The sequence below is a fragment of the Lontra canadensis genome, unplaced genomic scaffold (genome assembly GCF_010015895.1).
Source record: "Lontra canadensis isolate GAN:19392208 unplaced genomic scaffold, GSC_riverotter_1.0 scaffold7, whole genome shotgun sequence".
Lineage (NCBI taxonomy): Eukaryota > Metazoa > Chordata > Mammalia > Carnivora > Mustelidae > Lontra > Lontra canadensis.
In genome coordinates this window covers 5,074,968-5,091,468 of record NW_022631001.1, presented here as the reverse complement: position 1 = coordinate 5,091,468, position 16,501 = coordinate 5,074,968, and the positions used below count along the sequence as shown (strand labels likewise).

Here is a 16,501-nt window from a genome sequence, read left to right as displayed (position 1 = left end):
TATCAAGCTCACCTGTCCCTCTCACTACTCACACCCAACGCCGTCAGCCAGGCTCCACTCTGTCCCACACCTGACCTGGATACCCATCTACCCTCAGCGACCCTGTCCCACGTTTCCCCACGCTCCCTCTTCCCAGGCCCTGCTGACCACCCGCACAAAGCTCTCCCTGGCCCGGGCCTGAAGCTCTCTCCTACCAACCCCTAACAGTCCTCCCATTTTGAGCACTTCCTGTGTGTCCGGCACTGTGCAGAATGTTCTGGTAAAGAGCGCTAGCTTTGTTTTCCAGATGAAGATACCGATGGCCAAGAAGAATAAAGTCATTTCCACAAGCTCATCCAGCTAGTAGGTGTGAAGTAGATCTGGATACAGGTCAAAATATAAAATCTGTGCGCTAAATTCTCCCATTTACTATTGCTCTAAGACTCGGTTTCCTTATTCGTGAAGTGGGGCAAGTGTTGCTTACTCGCCAGTGTGTTTTTTTGGCATTATATAAAATATAAAAGTGCCTGGTACATTCTAGGGCTCAATTAGTACTAAGTCCTTTTTTCTTCTGATTTTTGACATCAGTTTTGGTCCATTCCACCTACTTCGTTCTTGTAATGTCCCTTTACCAACGTGGTCTTGATTTGCCCAGTGGACTGGTAAGCGAGCAGGTACTATGTCTTTACCCATATTTCTCCCTATTCCCCCACAGAGCCTGATTAGAGTGTGAGGGGAAATTAGCATGAAAATGCAGAAGAAAGAATTTGGAATTGTTTATATTAAACATGATCCAGCCTATGAACATACATAAGGGCCTGAATTAAAGAACAAGGAAGTAGCAGAATCCACTCCGGATAGCTTCGTTGCCATGCACGGCAGAATGGATGATTTTTTAAGATTTCCATCTAGGCTTTTTGAGACTAAATAGCAGCACTAAAAACAAACACACACAACAACAATTAAAAACAAGAACAGCTAATCATAGCTGCTCTTTTAGTCATATTTAATTATTACGTCTTAGAACATCTGAAAACCTATGTTTGTCTCGGTAACTTACAAAAGGTTTACAAGCAGAGGGAAGCCACACAATATTAAACTGGAAGGTTTAGAACTCTAAAGTTTGAAAAACATCACCTAACAAGGACATTATTTCAAAGAACACAGATGTCTTCTGTAAACAAACACTGACCCAAACAAGCAAGGCGTCTTGCTTGACATAACAGCCCTCGCTGTCAAAGCAAGCTTTCTGTCCATTTTTGATAAAGGATTGTACCAACTTCTCTCTCCACTTGAACTCTTTTGCCTTTGTGAGATCTTATAATTAATTATATTTACTTGAAAGAAGTAGTAGGGAGGTCCTGGAGAGATAAGAACTCTCCCTTTATTACTTTGTTCTGGAAAACAGAACAAAAATAGGTCAGTTCTTAAGGAAATGATGGCTGCATATATAAATAATGTAAACACTCCTATCACTGTCCTGCGGAGGATATTTATCATGGAGACAGCTGGAGACACCCAGATCTGGCCAATGGACAGTTTCTGTTCTCAAACCCCCCCAACTTACACCTCTCAGACTGTGAACTGTCAATTGGAAACTTGATTATTATCAGTTAAAAATAACCAGGGAACTCTGGCAATGATTTAACCTGTCTGACTTTCTTAAGCTAACAATTAACATTTTAGACTACTGTTGACAAAATATTTAACTTTCCCATGCCATTTGTGCAAATGACTTTTCTAATATTCCTTAGACGCTCCGGTAGACACACCTTTCCCAAGTTGCTCTGGTCCTGGCAGGGGCCCGTAAAAGACATACGCACAAGGACCCGGGCCACTTTCACAACACAGCAAGTTTTAACTGAGATTTCCTGGCACCTTCAGGAACACTTAAGCACACTGATAGCTCAGTCTTATCTTGGCAGCGCTAAATTTGAAATACCAATCCCTCTATTTACAATAAAAGCTATTTCGCCGTTTAAAACAGACAACTGAAAGCTTAAGTATCCTTTTAATCCCTGGAAAAACCGGTATTATGATTCGTTGCTTAGTAGTTTATTATTAGCAATACTAGTAATAATGCCTTGCATTTCTGTAGTGCTTTATTTTTTCCCAACGCCTGTTCAGAAAACACACATTCATTTGCTTCTCTCAACACACTAGGACAGCAATATTGTTCTCTCCGTTTTACAGATGACTGCTAAGTAACTTGTCCTAGGTCACCCATCTGGTTAGTGATCAAGCAGGCACAGGATCGGGGAGGCAGACTCCCTGTCTGATCTGCTTTCTTTCTTCCACACTACGTTAGAGAAAAGATAATCTCTAAAGCCAAAGATGACTTGGAATCACTTATCTATCCAACCTAGCAACACAATCTATGCAACGGAAAAAAAAGAACTTGTCTCAGGCAAAAGGGAAAGATTAATAACGAACCGCAGAAGCTCTAAACCTTACTGTATTGGACCAGCAATTATTCAGTCTCACAGTTCATTCAAAGATTCAAACGTACTTCACCAGAAAATGATTCAGTGCTTAAAGCCTGCTCCAAGTGGTTAGAAATGCAGATCTGCTCAAAGCCCTATAATCCAGGCCCTCTGAAAGGCCCGGTTCCTGAAGCCTCTGCAGCAATGGGGCTTCCCCTGAACTTGCACTTGAGCTAAACGAAGAAATTGGCTGAGTAAGGGCTGCAGAATTAGGCTGTCAATGTGGAGAGCATTAGCACTGGCTTGGAGGTTATTGCATTGTTCTGGAAACTTGGGCTATTGAAAAAACTATTGAAAAAACTCAGACTTTATATATTTTTTGCAGCACAATAGCCCTCAGGTCGACGCAATCCCACAGACCAGAAGTTCCCCTGCCATCCACGTTCCAGTATTACTGACTCCATACTAGGCATTGTACTAGCAAATACACAGCATACAGAGATTCCATCTGAGGATTCAGTGCATATTTGATTTTAGATGATTTTAGATGACTCTCTTCCCCCGAAAGGACCTTTATGGCCACTTATGGCATATGGATTAACTCTTAAACCTTCAACACACCCAGACAGAAGTAAATCTGGTCATGCACACAGCAATAAAATTAAGAAAGAACTCTGCCACTCATTCTGCGCAAAGTTCCCCTTCAAATTAATAGTGTCTCTGAAAATAAGAGGAGCCCATGTGAGGTGGGACCTGCCGATCTAATGGTGCGGGGATGAATTAGTTCCCAGGACCCAGGCCTCCCTTCAAACACAATGTTATCGGGTTCATACAGTACTTGCATCACCATCTCTGAGTACCATGCTGAGTAACAAAGCTCCAAATTTAGAAGCTAAAATGGAGAAGGGAATTTCCAATAACCAAAAAGGAGGTGGTGGATCAACCTTTGCAAAGCCACACGTTTTCAATGAAAAGCAACTATCAGAAAGAAACTGTTCTTTTTAGTCCTAACTCACAGGGCACCTCTCATCATCACCAAGCTCGGAGAGTGGTCTCCTCCAAGGAATGTTTCAGGAGGTGGTTGGTGGTTAGAAGGGAGGCATCAGATTCTCTCTCGGAACAGGAGTGGTACCACAGCTACCTCTGGCTTCTGTAGCAGTAAGCCTTCAGTCCGGAAAGGCAGGACCCCTCCTCTCACTTCCTCCCAGCATGGAGAGTGCTATTGTAAAGTTACAATAACCACTGAGGTTGGTTGGTTTCATTCTGCATCCCAAAGTACCCCCTCTCCACGCCCCCAAAAGAGCCAGCCTCATTCTACTTCCACCTTGAAGAAAAGAAAAAATAAAAAATGGCCATAAGCAGACATGCCACCTTCCTGGCAGAGGCCGAGATACGAGGGCCACCTCCAGTTTTGGCACCCCAGACGGATATCGGTCTTCTCCACTGAAAAAGTCTGAGCGCCTCGTCCCCTGTGTCATCCCCAGAAACACTTACCAGGAGACTGCGAAGGGCACAAAGCGGTATTATTGGGAGACTTGCAGACAGATTATAAATTTACTAGGGACAATCAAGGCATTTAGATGCTTCTGGCTGCAGATGCCAGTGACACACACATACATACAAACCTCATTCTTCTCTCCCTTTGAGTGATTTCCCCACCCCCCATGCCCACCCCCTCTGCCATTCACCTCAGCAGCTCCCTTTCACAAAACAAACTCCCACTGCTCTCCTAGGGAATTCCAAGGAGTGGTGGGGACGGAACAGGTGGTAGGGAAGGGAAACTAGACCTTGAAGCTCTAATAGGACCCCACAGGTCAACTGCATTCAAGGATGAGACAGCAAACACTGGGTAGTTCAACTGTTACCAGTTATTTTTCCTCTGGAGCTCATGCCAGAAAGTTGCAGTTCTAGGCAACCCAAGCAAAATGTGTGTGTGGTGGGGTGGATGACCACTAACCTAGCTTTCCCAGAACTTCTAGAAACTTCACCACACACCCAGGCTAGATATAAGGGGGAGCCACAAAGAAGCATCCTATAGGCCTGGCTGGGGCAGGGAGAGGGGATCTGCTATCCAGAGCTCCTTTTCAATCTCCTTTGAAAAAGGGTTGGACGCACTGTCCTCCTCTCCTTTGGACTTTTGGAGAACTTTGAGTTTCATATGGCCATTTCCTGTTGCTGACTTTCATTAGGGCTGGCTTGGGCAAGCCGGAGCGGTGCTTCGAGCAGACACAGAAGATCAAGGGCCCCACAGACCTCAGAAATGGAGGTGGCCTGCAGGGCTGCGGGGCAGGGCTCCACCTTCTACCCAGAGGCCACGGGCCTGGCAAATCCAGGCGAAGCCAGTGCACGGCAGGCGGTCACCTGACCAGGACTGGCACTGAGAACCAATGATTCAAGGGATACTCCCTCTGGGATGGGGTGTGTCTGTGCCTCTGAGGAAGAACTGCCAGCCAGAAACTTCAGTCAGAACTTTCAGGTTTGATGTCCTGTCACCAGGAGGGGCTGAAGACAAGGTACTTCCTAGGATTATAGTGTATAAACGGCCCCTTCCGTGCCTGCCCACTGTCCTGAACACTGTCAGCTGGCATGACCTGCCTGTGGTGCCCGGGAAAAGCAGCCAGGTGGGAGGGGGACAGTGGGGGCATCCCTGGGAAATCAGGGAGTAAGCCTCTCAGAAACATTCCCTCACTAGTCTTGGGGATGTTTCCCCCACATTTCTCTTTTGACTTGAGGGGACACTCATGGAACTTCTCTGTTAGAGATCGCCACTTACGGTCTCTTAACCCAAGAAGGGGCCACTTCAAAGGGGAAATGGAAAAGCAGGACAAGGCTTTGAGGAAGGTCAGCTGGACTGACAGAGGAATTCAGGCTGAAGCACGGCTTGTTGGGCCTAATCAGAGCTGGCCAGCCAGAACAGAAGATCTGTGAGGACAGGGCCTTTCTCAGCGGGTCACTCAGATCTTGCCAGCCTGTAGCCACTCTTGACTCCAGAGGGCCTCTGGGAAGCTCAGGCTTTCTACTTCCTAAGAGACAGCCTACGAGTGTACGAATAGCCATGAATGAGCACCAGCAGAACTTGATGAGTAAGAGTGTAAAGCCGCACAGACTGCCTACCCGATGGCCTGGGAGGTAGTCAGGTAACACCTTGGCCCTTTTCCTTGCTGTCCGCTCCCCCTCAGGCCAAGGCAAGCTCTACCCTCACAGAAGGCCACCGGACCACAGCCAGAATCATGAGAAAACCAGGTGCCTTACCGCAATCAGGGCTGAGTTCCTCTGGTCCCCAGGGGTTGAAGCTTGTGACTGCTGCTCACCGTCGATCCCACCACCGCCACCATTATTGCTACTGTTGAGCAGGTGCTGCTGGTGGTGATGGTGATAGTCTGGTGGGGGCGGTGGGGCTGCTGTCGCCGGTGCTTGAGAGGCTGCAGGAGGGGCAGCAGGGGGCGGTGGAGGGGCTGCTGTGGTGGCCGCAGTGGCAGTGGCCTTGGCGTGCTTGCCAGCCTTCCTTGCCCCCTGGCCATGCTGTACCAGGCTCAGGAGCTGCAAGGTGCTCTCTCTTTCCCGGTCTGAGCTCTCAGCCCGACCGCGCTCATAGCGTCCTTCACAGCTCAGGTGGTGCTGGCGGCAGACGGCGATCCGAGCCCGGAGGCGCTCCACGATAGCACTGTGCACTCTCGGGGTGACTGAGCCCCCTCCAAGGAGCCCCGCCCCAGGGGCCCCCCCTAGCCCTCCTGTGGGGGCCTGTGGGGGCGCTGTGTCCCCCATCTTACTGGACACAATGCTGCCTCTGCGATGGTGAGGTGGAAGGAGGCTACTGCTGACTATTGCAGGCAAGTCTGTTTTTGACAATGTGAGCTCAGTGTTCAGGGCCACATGAATAGAGGTCTTCAGAGGTTAGGGGGAGCCGTGGAGAAGGTGTGGGGGAGGGGAGTTAGTAAAAAGAGGGTGAGGAGACAGAGCAGAACCAGTCGCAGAGGATTAGTTGGAAACAAACCCTTATCAACTTACTCTAATTGCATTTGACAGCTCTCGAGAAGTTGGACAGAGTTGGTGGGTTTTTTTTCCCCCCACCAGGCTGACAAGAGCCCCTAGGTACTTTGTAAACACACGATCTAGGGGTTAGAGCAAGAATTCAGGGATTGTCAAGCCAGAGACAGAAACAGACAGCAAAGGGAATTGAGAGGAGTATTAATAGAGACTGGACTCCCCCTCACCTAGTTGTTTCAGAAAAATTTTTTATGGGGATGTTTCTGCAGAGAAACACATCTCTACCACGTCTATGTAACCTGCAGCCTTTACTTTTCTTCGGGTTAGGAAAAAAAGTGCTGTTTCCGAAAATTTTCAAAGTCAATGTTCAGAATGTACAAAAAATCAAGAGAGGCTGTCTGTTGGCTTTTAATTTTTCCTCCCTTTCCCTTGGCTCCGGTGTTTTCTCCTCTTTGGGGTACTGTAGGATGTTGTCTTCTCCCAAAAGAGGGAGATAGCTTTTCAATTGTTAACAATGTCAGTAACTGGACTTTTGGACCATGCTCTTTTCTTCAGCTAATCCAATCACCGGTAAAAATCCTCATTCCCTCTTCGGTTTCCTAGCCTTAAATGAAAGCAGTCTGAAGTCGCTAGCCACTGAGAGAGATCCTTCAACACATTTTTTTTTTCTTTCCCGCTTACGCTTCCTCACCCCCGGCGGCTCTATTCTAACACAGTATCAAGAGAGACAAACTCTTCCGAGAGTAATTTACAAACGATGGTCAAACTTACAAACTTCCAGCAAATTGCACCGAGTCATGTCCAGCCACTTTTCTGTCCACTTTTGTACATTCCATCCCCGGCCAGTGGATCTGAGGGTCTGGACTCGCAATAAGCAATGTGGTTCTATCTCCTGTATTGCTCCGCTTTATAGATGGAAAGAAAAAAAAAAAAAAAGTAGCTTGTATTTTCCTTTCTCTTTCCCGTCTGTTGTTAGCCGCTTTGCTGACACTGGCTCCACTGCCCGGAGTCACGGCGATACACAGGCTTTCATTGTGCTCCGATAGGAAAGGGAGAGAAAGAGAGAGAGTGAGACAGAGAGGGAGAAAGAGAGAGCCAGCAAGCTGCAGATGGGGGCGGGGGGAGGGGGCGGGCGGGAGAGCCGAGCGGCGGCTCCCTGGTGGAAGGCTGGTGTCACTGCACGAGTGAGTAATTGCAGCCGGGCGCCCGAGAAAGGGGAACGCAGAGGGCCTCCCAGTGGCCGGAGACGTAAATCCCACAGCCTGCGCGTGGCGCGTCTCGGCGGGGCTCCCTTAGCCTGACTTGGCCGAGTGGGGAAGGTTGGGGAAATTCCCCAACCTCTACACATGTACTTCACCAGCTCTAAATGTTGAAGAAATTCCCGGCCAGGGAATGTAGTTTCCCTTTCAGACCTACCTGACGCCCCCCTGAGGAAATCATTTTCATTTTTCAATATGTTGTAGAGGACACCACTGAGCACCCCAGCGAGAGCTGGGTGAGCACCGAGGAAATGCTCATTAGTTCATTAGTATAATAAGGAAGGCGGGCGAGGATGTGCGTGTGGTGGTGGTGGGGGGGGTTGCGAAGAGGAAATCACATCGCTAGCCCACCCGGAAAGGGGAGGCTAGTGTCTGTCTACCTGCCTGCCTGTTCTGTGCGTCTTTGGGTAAGTCAGCTTGGGTGATTCCAAGCAATTCAGCAGGGGTAAATAAAAGATTTTATGACGATGAAATCACCGGTCCCAGTTCTAGAAAAGAAAATGAAGGTTTTTCTTTGAAAATACAAGATTACTTATGACAAGTAACTGCAAGATCCATGGCTATCTGGTTTATATATGCATGGAGGAAACTCAGTATGTAGCTGTGGAGTTTTCAAGAAGTTTAGGTGAACACAAAATTGGGATCGTCAGGACCATAACCATGCTGTGTGTCCTAACTCCGAAGTCATTTGGATTTGAGGTCTCAAGCAATGGGACTTCATTAATCTAAACTAATTCTCCCACCTCAGTGACACAGCCCTTCTCCAAATTGACCTATGGAAAGAAATGAATGGGTAAAGTCAATGGAAACATGGTTAAGACTAGATTTATTTACAGTTTAGTTCCCAATAGGCTGGTCTGCTTTAGTCCATTTTATTTTCACAAGTTCTGGGATATTTGTTTGGAATTGGGGACAAGTATACTCTGATGGGATGTAACTTCTTCTTCTTTTTTTTTTTTTTTACTTGTCATTGGAACTTCTGTCCTTTCCAGGGCTAAGTTCCTCACTAGTTACGTGGGGAAAGGCAGGAATTTGTTTTTGTTAGGTATGCAGATTTGATGGGGAACTCTCTCATGAGATGTCATTAAAAATTGAAGGAGTTTTGATCATTTTACATTTGATTTTTTAAAAAGTTGTACTCATTAGACATTATCTTCCATTATATGGGTACTTTATATTCAGCGATCATACTTGATAAAAGAGAAAATGTAACATTTAAATTTAAAACACTATTTACTGGACAGTGATGCCATAGCATTGATTTTCATTAGTAACTCAGAATCCTTAGTCAAATCCGCTGTTCCTTTCTGATACAAATTTTTATTTCCATGCTAGACAGGGACATACCTCAAAAACATGTCAAGCAGGAGTTTAATAGATTTTCATACTATATTCAGTGGTGTAAGTCACTTTTTTTAGAGTGTCTTTTATATACATTTTTCCTTTACAGCCCATTAAATTCAAGCTGAAATCATTATCATGCACATCCTCATTTCCATTCATATCAGCTACTGTTTATTTAATCACGGTTTCAGGCACAGCACTTCACATAGATCTCCCTTAATCCACAGTCTTGAAAGATAAGTATTATTAACCTCATTTAGAAGTGAGGAAACTGAGGCTCCCAGAAATTAAACTCCTTGTTCCAGTTCATGTGACTAGGAAATAACAGCTCAGGGCTCTACCTCAACACCGATGGCAAACCTGTGCTCTCTTAAGCACTGGGCTTGTTGCCTCAATATCGCAAAGCTGCAATTACACTCTCATCAGCTTGCTAGAGTCTAAGCCTCCAAGAAATGAGTAGTGAATAGAACCACCCATCTGAAGGTGAGAGCAGACAAGTGAGAAAACGTGGTCAATTACATCCAACTGCCAATAAAATAAACATTTATTTTGTTCCTCATTTCCCTCCCCTCCTTTTAATGGTATTGTTCTCTAACCCTTGTTTCTGTGTAGCCATATGAATTCTTCAAGGATTGCTTTCCTTCTACTTGTCCATTTTTGACTGATCATCTCTCCTAACCATGGCTACTTAACACTAAAGCACCTAACACCACAGTAATAAATGCCAAGATCTAAACACTTCACAGACATGTAAGATTTTAAATTTACAAAGTATTTTTTGGTGTTAAAGCAAATCAATGATGTTGATGCTTATGGCAATGATAAAATAATACAGCATGTCATAATACCTGTTCGAGGTTAATTCAGTTTTTTCAACATTTCAATTTTCTTATGGACTCCTTGCTTTTGGCCCCCCACTCCAGGCTCATTTCCATTTCCTAACAGCTTGTCTCTCTGCCATTCTTTTGGTGTTACCGTATACCTAAAAAGCCTCTTGTAGTTTTCAAACACCCACTTATGAAGTTTGCTTGGTTGCAGTAACTGCAGACATCAGCAAAACTACTTTTACATTTCCTGATCAACAGTCAGAATGCTGTTCCAGTGGGAAAAATGCTTCATGCCAGCAAGATGCTTGGCCTAGGAACTGGGTCAGCTGCCATCATTAAGTCCCTCTAATCATTAGTGCCTTAATTTTTACAAATTAAATGCATGATATTTAAAATAATACATAAATTAATTTAAAAAACTCTCCAGGTGGAAGGCAATCTCACTCTTCAACATTCTCGGGCTTGTCTGCAGTGTCGCGCGTCTGAGAAGTGATGCTCCTGGGGGCATTAGAGATACTTTACAGATCATTCACTTTCATTTTCCGTGGCCTTCCTTTCTACAAGTCATTCATGATCCTTCACCCTTCCAACTTGACTATTACTTTTCCTCCAGTTCTGCCTTGCTTCTTTTTGGGCACTGTCACTTCATCTACAGCTCTCAACTATGGCTTCATTTTAGTTAAGGATTATTTCCATATGCCAGAGAAATAAGAATAGAGATATGTGACTGAAATTTCTATTTCACACTTTTCAAAAAGGTATGTACTCCTCACATGAAACATCAGCATCCGTATTCTCAGCACTTTGTGAGTTTTTTCCACGTGTTTTGCTTACAGTAGGAATAGGGATAATTTCAGAAAATTGAAGCAAATACTAAGTAATCTCTATGTAAGGACTTAATGAAGTGTAGCTCTTTATATATGCACATACACTGAACTCCATGCATGAACCCGCCTAACAACTGAAGCCAGGTTCAGTCAACACTTGAGGTCAGAAACAAGTATCTAAAATTGCACCAAAAAATAGATCCTACTATGATATTACCTTTAAGAATTAAAGATACAGAATAGACAGGGTCCATTTGGTCACCAGGAAATCATTTCACTTTATTATATTATGAGAAAATTTAGATGTGCAAAGCAATGCAAATGCCAAAGTATGCTTTTAAGCTATTTTCGGCTGAATTTGTCTGAGGTCTTCAGATCCTAACATAAATACATATATGGGAAGGGTTATGTATAAAAATAAATAAAATACATCTTAATCTTTAAATGTAGACAAATTGAATAAAAATAGAAAGAACATTATGAAGCATGAAAATACATATCATGAAATTAATCCTGAATATGAGGGTTGAAAGACTCCTTAGAAAAGGAGAAAAGCACTCCTCTTTAGAGTGGGTAAACTACAGTCTTCCTTCTGACATGATGGGATTGAACTGAATGAAACATTACATTTCTTCCATGGCCCACTGATTTAGATAATGACAGCAGTAAAGAATATATCAGTGCAGATCATTTAATACTGTGAAAGGATAATAAAAACATCTGGGTAGGGATTCAATAATAACTACACATAGATGTTAGTCTGAATTCATTTTTTAAAATACAATATTTGTCTACTAAGCTGACAGGACATGAACAGTTCATTTGCTTGATAATCATCTGTTATAAAGGCATTGTTTTATAACTTTAAAATACTCTTACTTAAAAATTTTTAGGCTAATGTTTTTATGTACAGCAGATAAAACTTTTATTTGACTGTAGAGTGCCGTTTCATGGAAATCAAGATGAATATATGTTTTAAACAAGATATTTGCCATGAAAATACACATAAAATATACAAATATGCCACATGATACAGAGAAACAAGACCCATGATCTTCACATTTACAGGAATTTATATAAATCTTCTCTGAAGGAAATGTGTTACAATTCAGTCAAACTTCTCATCTTGAAAGTAATCCGCCCAATTTAGATATTCTTGAAGTTGACCATATTTCTGTGTATATAATAAAAAAGCTAGTTATTTTACTCAAAGCAAAGAAGATAAGGTAGGCCTTTTCAATCTATAGACACAAACAGGAACACGTTCACTTCTCTTTTCAGGATAATCATGAACAAAAATCTTATAAACAGGGACACAATTTCAAATAAGCATTTCTAACTCATAAAGTATTGGAAAGAAATCAAGCTAAACATTATTATTAATCTCATAATATTTTTATAAAATATAATTTTTCTATTATCATATTTATAGAAGTATAACAACTTCAATAACTTCTTCAACAAAAATTTGTTGAACATATAACATATATTGAATACTTTCTGATGACTGTCTAGGTGCCAAAAAAATTTCTTTCCCTGTCCCTAAGGAGGCCAGAGTTCAGTGGTAATACACCAATAACAAGTGCCTTAAAGAACTATATAGACACTGTATGGAGGTTCAGAAGAATAGCCATGGTTAGTTGAGGTGATCAGGAAAGAGTAGCACTTAAACTGTCATGGAAGAAAGGATTTGGTTGGCAAAGATTTGGTGGGAGAAGGGCAACAATCCAAACAACAGTAAAAAGGCAAGAAAGTATGGGGTTCGACTATAATTTGAGGGGCTTTGGGGGGAATGGAGAGAGATGAGACTGAACCAAAGAGGTTGTAGTTAACAGAATAAAAAGTATGAAATGCTAGGTGAAGGAGTTTAGCAATAATGTGACAGGCAATGTGAAACTGCTAAAGTGTTAAGGCAGAGACTGACATGATCTGGGGTGTATTTTAAGAAAAATGGTAAAACATCATTCTAGAATAGTTTGGCATTTAGTTATGAATCTATTGTAATAAGTTAGGTAATGAGATTCCAAATTCAAGTGACAACCAATGAAGATGAAGAGTCAAGACCAGGGTAGGACAAGGTAAGAGAAGAGTCAGGATGATCTGGAAATTCCACAGATGATTTGGAAAGTTCAAACTGCTGACTTCAGTTGAGGAGATTAACTGACCTAATGGTTTCTCTACTTATGAACTCTGGTTCTATTCCCAGTGAAGAAGAGAGATCCTGATGACCCTGACTTTTGTGGTAATAGGAACCTATGGTAAAGTATAGGAGGAGTGTGTTTTCCTTCTAGGCAGGGCCATGAAATTTTTTTCTCCTCAAAGATCTCTGATGGAATCACATTCTCTGGAAAGAATGAAGAAAAGAACAGGAGGGGAAATAACCTTTGGATTACTTAGGGATTCTTTTGACCAAGAACTTAGGTTCTACTAGATAGAAGTTAAGTACTCTAGAATTAGAAACCTAGACCTTAAAAGCTTGACTTTTTTTATGCTTTCTTTTTTCTCTTATTAAATTTTTTTTTTGGAAAATTATAATCTATCCCAGCTATACTAAGAAAAGGAAGGAAACATCTCCTCGCTTTTATTACTAATAACAGTTAACATTAACTGATCACTTACTAATCACTAGGTCCAGTATTAAATGCTTAAAATGTGTTGATCACTTAATTTCCCATTCAAAACTCTATTATTGTTTTAATTCCATTTTACTGAAGAGAAAACTTAGAGAAATAAAGTAATTTGCCTCCAAATTCTACTCCTAGAAAATATTTAAATCCATGCTTTTAACCATTATAGTATGCTATTTCTGAGATTTAAAGGGGGGTGAGGTGGGGTCAGCTTTAGTAAGAAAAAAGAAAGCCCTTCAAAGGAAAAGTGAAACTCAGAAGGCAGTCCGTATTTCCTGGTCATTCTCTCCACCTAAAGATTCTGGTTCCATCATTCTTTTCTACTGAAAATCTGGAGAGTTTCGATCTTATCTGTTAACCCCTTCGAATGCCAGGATGGACTTACTGATTAAAACAGTTGGAACTGTGGAAATGAGTGTGAGAAAAGAGGTCAGAACATAAAAGAAGGAGTTTGGGGTCTTCTGTTCAGAAACAGCAGTTAGACATGAAGAAAGGAATGGGTTTGTCAAGGCAGAGAGCTATATAGAGACTGAGAAGGGAACCTTGAGTGACAATGTGCCTTTAAGCAGTGGCCCTCAATCTTCAGTTTGTTTAAGAATCACCTAATTTGTTAAATATTGGGTGTTTAACCCAAGGATTCTCATTCAATAGGACTGCCATGAGGCTAGGAACTACACAATTTCCACAAACTTCTAGGTGATTCTGACATAGGTAGTTAAAGCCACAATTTGAGAAACATCAGTTTAAGAAGCAAAAGGAAAAAAAAAAAAAAAAAAGAAGTTCTAAAGGGGGAAAGAAAAAGAGCCCGCATAAGGAGTTTCAGGAAGGGATGGGATATCAAATCATTATTTAAAATTCTTTCTTATGTAACAATCTTTATATAATACATTTAAAATTTACATATAATTGTAAAACTGAGACTTGATACTTTTATTGACCTACTTTCTCCACTTCCTGATGTTCATGTATTCACCACCCCATCCCAATAACCCTATCTTCAACTTTCCTGGAAATCCCATCATCACATTCACTTTCTTCTTAATAAGAACACCCGTTAAAATTTTGTCAGTGGCATATGATAGCATGTTCTTCCAGTCTGATTTAGAATGAAACAATTATTTTTATTACATTTATTATAGGTTTTGGTTTTACTTTAATTTTCTTTTTTTTTTTTTTTTTTACTTTAATTTTCTTATCACTCTTTCCTTTCTTACACTCAAGTAGCTCCTACCCTTTAACATCATCCTAAGTTAAAAACAGATCATCCTAGCTCAACTGTTAGGAGAAGGAACAGAAAGAATGAAGTCAGTCCAGTTGGCAGGTCTTTGGGAAGAAATGCTGAGATATCCTGAGACAATGGAAGAGAAACACTTGGAGGAGGGAGAAGCAGGTAAGGGGAAAAGCAAGGTGTGTAAAACAAACTAGGAGGAAAGCCAGGACCAGATAGTTTGTATGAGGTAAAAGAATAGGTTGACATAATAATAAGGAAGTAAGAGGAAAAAGGGCCACAGATGGGGCCACTGGAGCAGCACTGAGCCCTGGCATTCAGAAGGGTTAGGGTAGCTATGACCATGAGCCTGCAGCCAAAGAAGAAGTTGTGTGTCACAAGCACATGCAATGGTGTCACACAAGGACACTCACACTGAGGGGCAGGCGGAGTGATGCTGCGAAATGTCAGAGAACTTGATAAATTCTGAATTTTAATCACAGCACAGAAAGCTGCATGTGGGTTTACAGTGGCTCTAAACTTTGGTCTCTAGGACATCTTTTGAGAAAATCCATAGATAAGTATTTTTAAAGCAGGAAGGATCCCAAAAAGAAAATGAAGCTCTTTGGTATTACATGTGGAAAAAAATGTGCACATTGTCCTAAACATGCATGAACTTGAAATAACTGCCCAATGCTGTGTGTTGTTCTTGAAGTTTAATAGAACACTTGACTTTTTTCCTCCTAAGAATATTTTTTTCTTATTCCAGGTCCCTTCTGTTAGAAACCCTGTTAATCGTTCTCTAAGGTACATGATCTAGTAGTGTTTTTAGTTTTTCTCTGCAAGAAGTTTGATGTTCATCTTAATATATACTATTATTACATAATATGTACAGTATGTGCACAGTGATTTTTCTATACCTAGTACACAATTCTTTAAAAAATGGTGTCCCAGTAGGTTTTTCACCTCCACTAGAGGGTTGGCAACCCTTAAATGCACCAATAAAAGCAGCTAAGAATTTCACGTCATCATGGAAAATGAAGACGGGACTTACTGGATAAGTAATGGTTCCCCCCTAAAGCAAATAGAAAAGCACAGAGGAGGACAGGGAGGAAAGCACTGGGAGAGAAGTCGAAGCAAAGTAAAAGATAAAAAGCTGAGGAGAGTAAAATGAGAGAAAGACTACAGAAAGGTCCAGATTGGGTGGGGGAGATGCAGAGAGATCACCAGGTGGGGTTTGTGGTAGGAGGATAATTGTCAGAGGGAAACCAGTTCTGATGTCACTGTCCAGACTGGGAGACCTCTGCGGAACATGACATGTCCTGACAAGTTCCTGTTGTTTGTTCTCTTTTTCTTTCCCTTTGCTTATAAGTTTATTCACTAAGCTTTCTTCTTTTTTATCTTCCTCTTTTACAAATTCCCTATGATAAAAATAATCCAGGCAACAGATCTTAAGTCAGCCTTTTTTTTTAAGATTAAATATACTGTTGATCGGAGTTGCCTGCAAATCTACTATATGATTTCTCTCATACATTCACGTAACTAGACTTGTTTTAGAAGATTGCAATCATATTAGCATTCTTTCCAAGTACCATAAGCAATTCTAAAAGCTCTGTGAGCAGACCAGAGCTTATGAGCTGCCAGCAGATCTTCGGGAATCCAGTGCACTCTTCAAAACCCCCACTTTATCCCTGATATCAAATTTAGTGATCAACAGGATTTGGGGGAATCAAAATCAGTGCCGTGGCCTGAAACCTCTGCATTCCCCTTGATCTTCAGTTACAGTGCTCACTGCTCAGCCCATGTCCTCAAGAAGAGGATGTGGGTGGTATTAGAACTGGCAGCCGAGATCCTTTCCTCAGATTGGCACCAGGTGCTTCTTCACTCTCGGGTCACAAGAACTGTTCTAAAGAATAGGAAGCAGACAAGCAGAGGTGAGTCCTATACTTCGTCAAAGAAAATAAGGGGACTAAATATATATGTAAGGAATACCACTTATATAAAAGTGAAAGGACAGAGGC

The 16,501-nt window shown here is 42.1% G+C and overlaps 2 protein-coding genes across 6 annotated transcripts in view; both read right to left on the bottom strand.

Annotated features, from left to right (window-relative positions):
- The window catches only part of MAML2 (mastermind like transcriptional coactivator 2), a 343,731-nt gene extending 336,232 nt beyond the window's left edge, over positions 1 to 7,499 (bottom strand). Inside the window, exon 1 of the mRNA XM_032852742.1 lies at positions 5,655 to 7,499. Coding sequence (XP_032708633.1) covers positions 5,655 to 6,167 — 513 coding nt within the window. The 5' untranslated portion in view covers positions 6,168 to 7,499. The remainder of the gene's footprint in view (positions 1 to 5,654) is intronic.
- A 3,396-nt stretch (positions 7,500 to 10,895) lies between these two features.
- Positions 10,896 to 16,501, bottom strand: part of CCDC82 (coiled-coil domain containing 82) — a 31,691-nt gene continuing 26,085 nt past the window's right edge. For 4 of the 5 annotated variants that reach the window (XM_032852737.1, XM_032852741.1, XM_032852739.1 and 1 more), the window contains one exon: positions 10,896 to 11,820. In XM_032852737.1, coding sequence (XP_032708628.1) covers positions 11,755 to 11,820 — 66 coding nt within the window. In that variant the 3' untranslated portion in view covers positions 10,896 to 11,754. Of the gene's footprint in view, positions 11,821 to 15,954; positions 16,387 to 16,501 lie in introns of those variants that run through there. The other variant, XM_032852740.1, reaches the window with a different exon arrangement.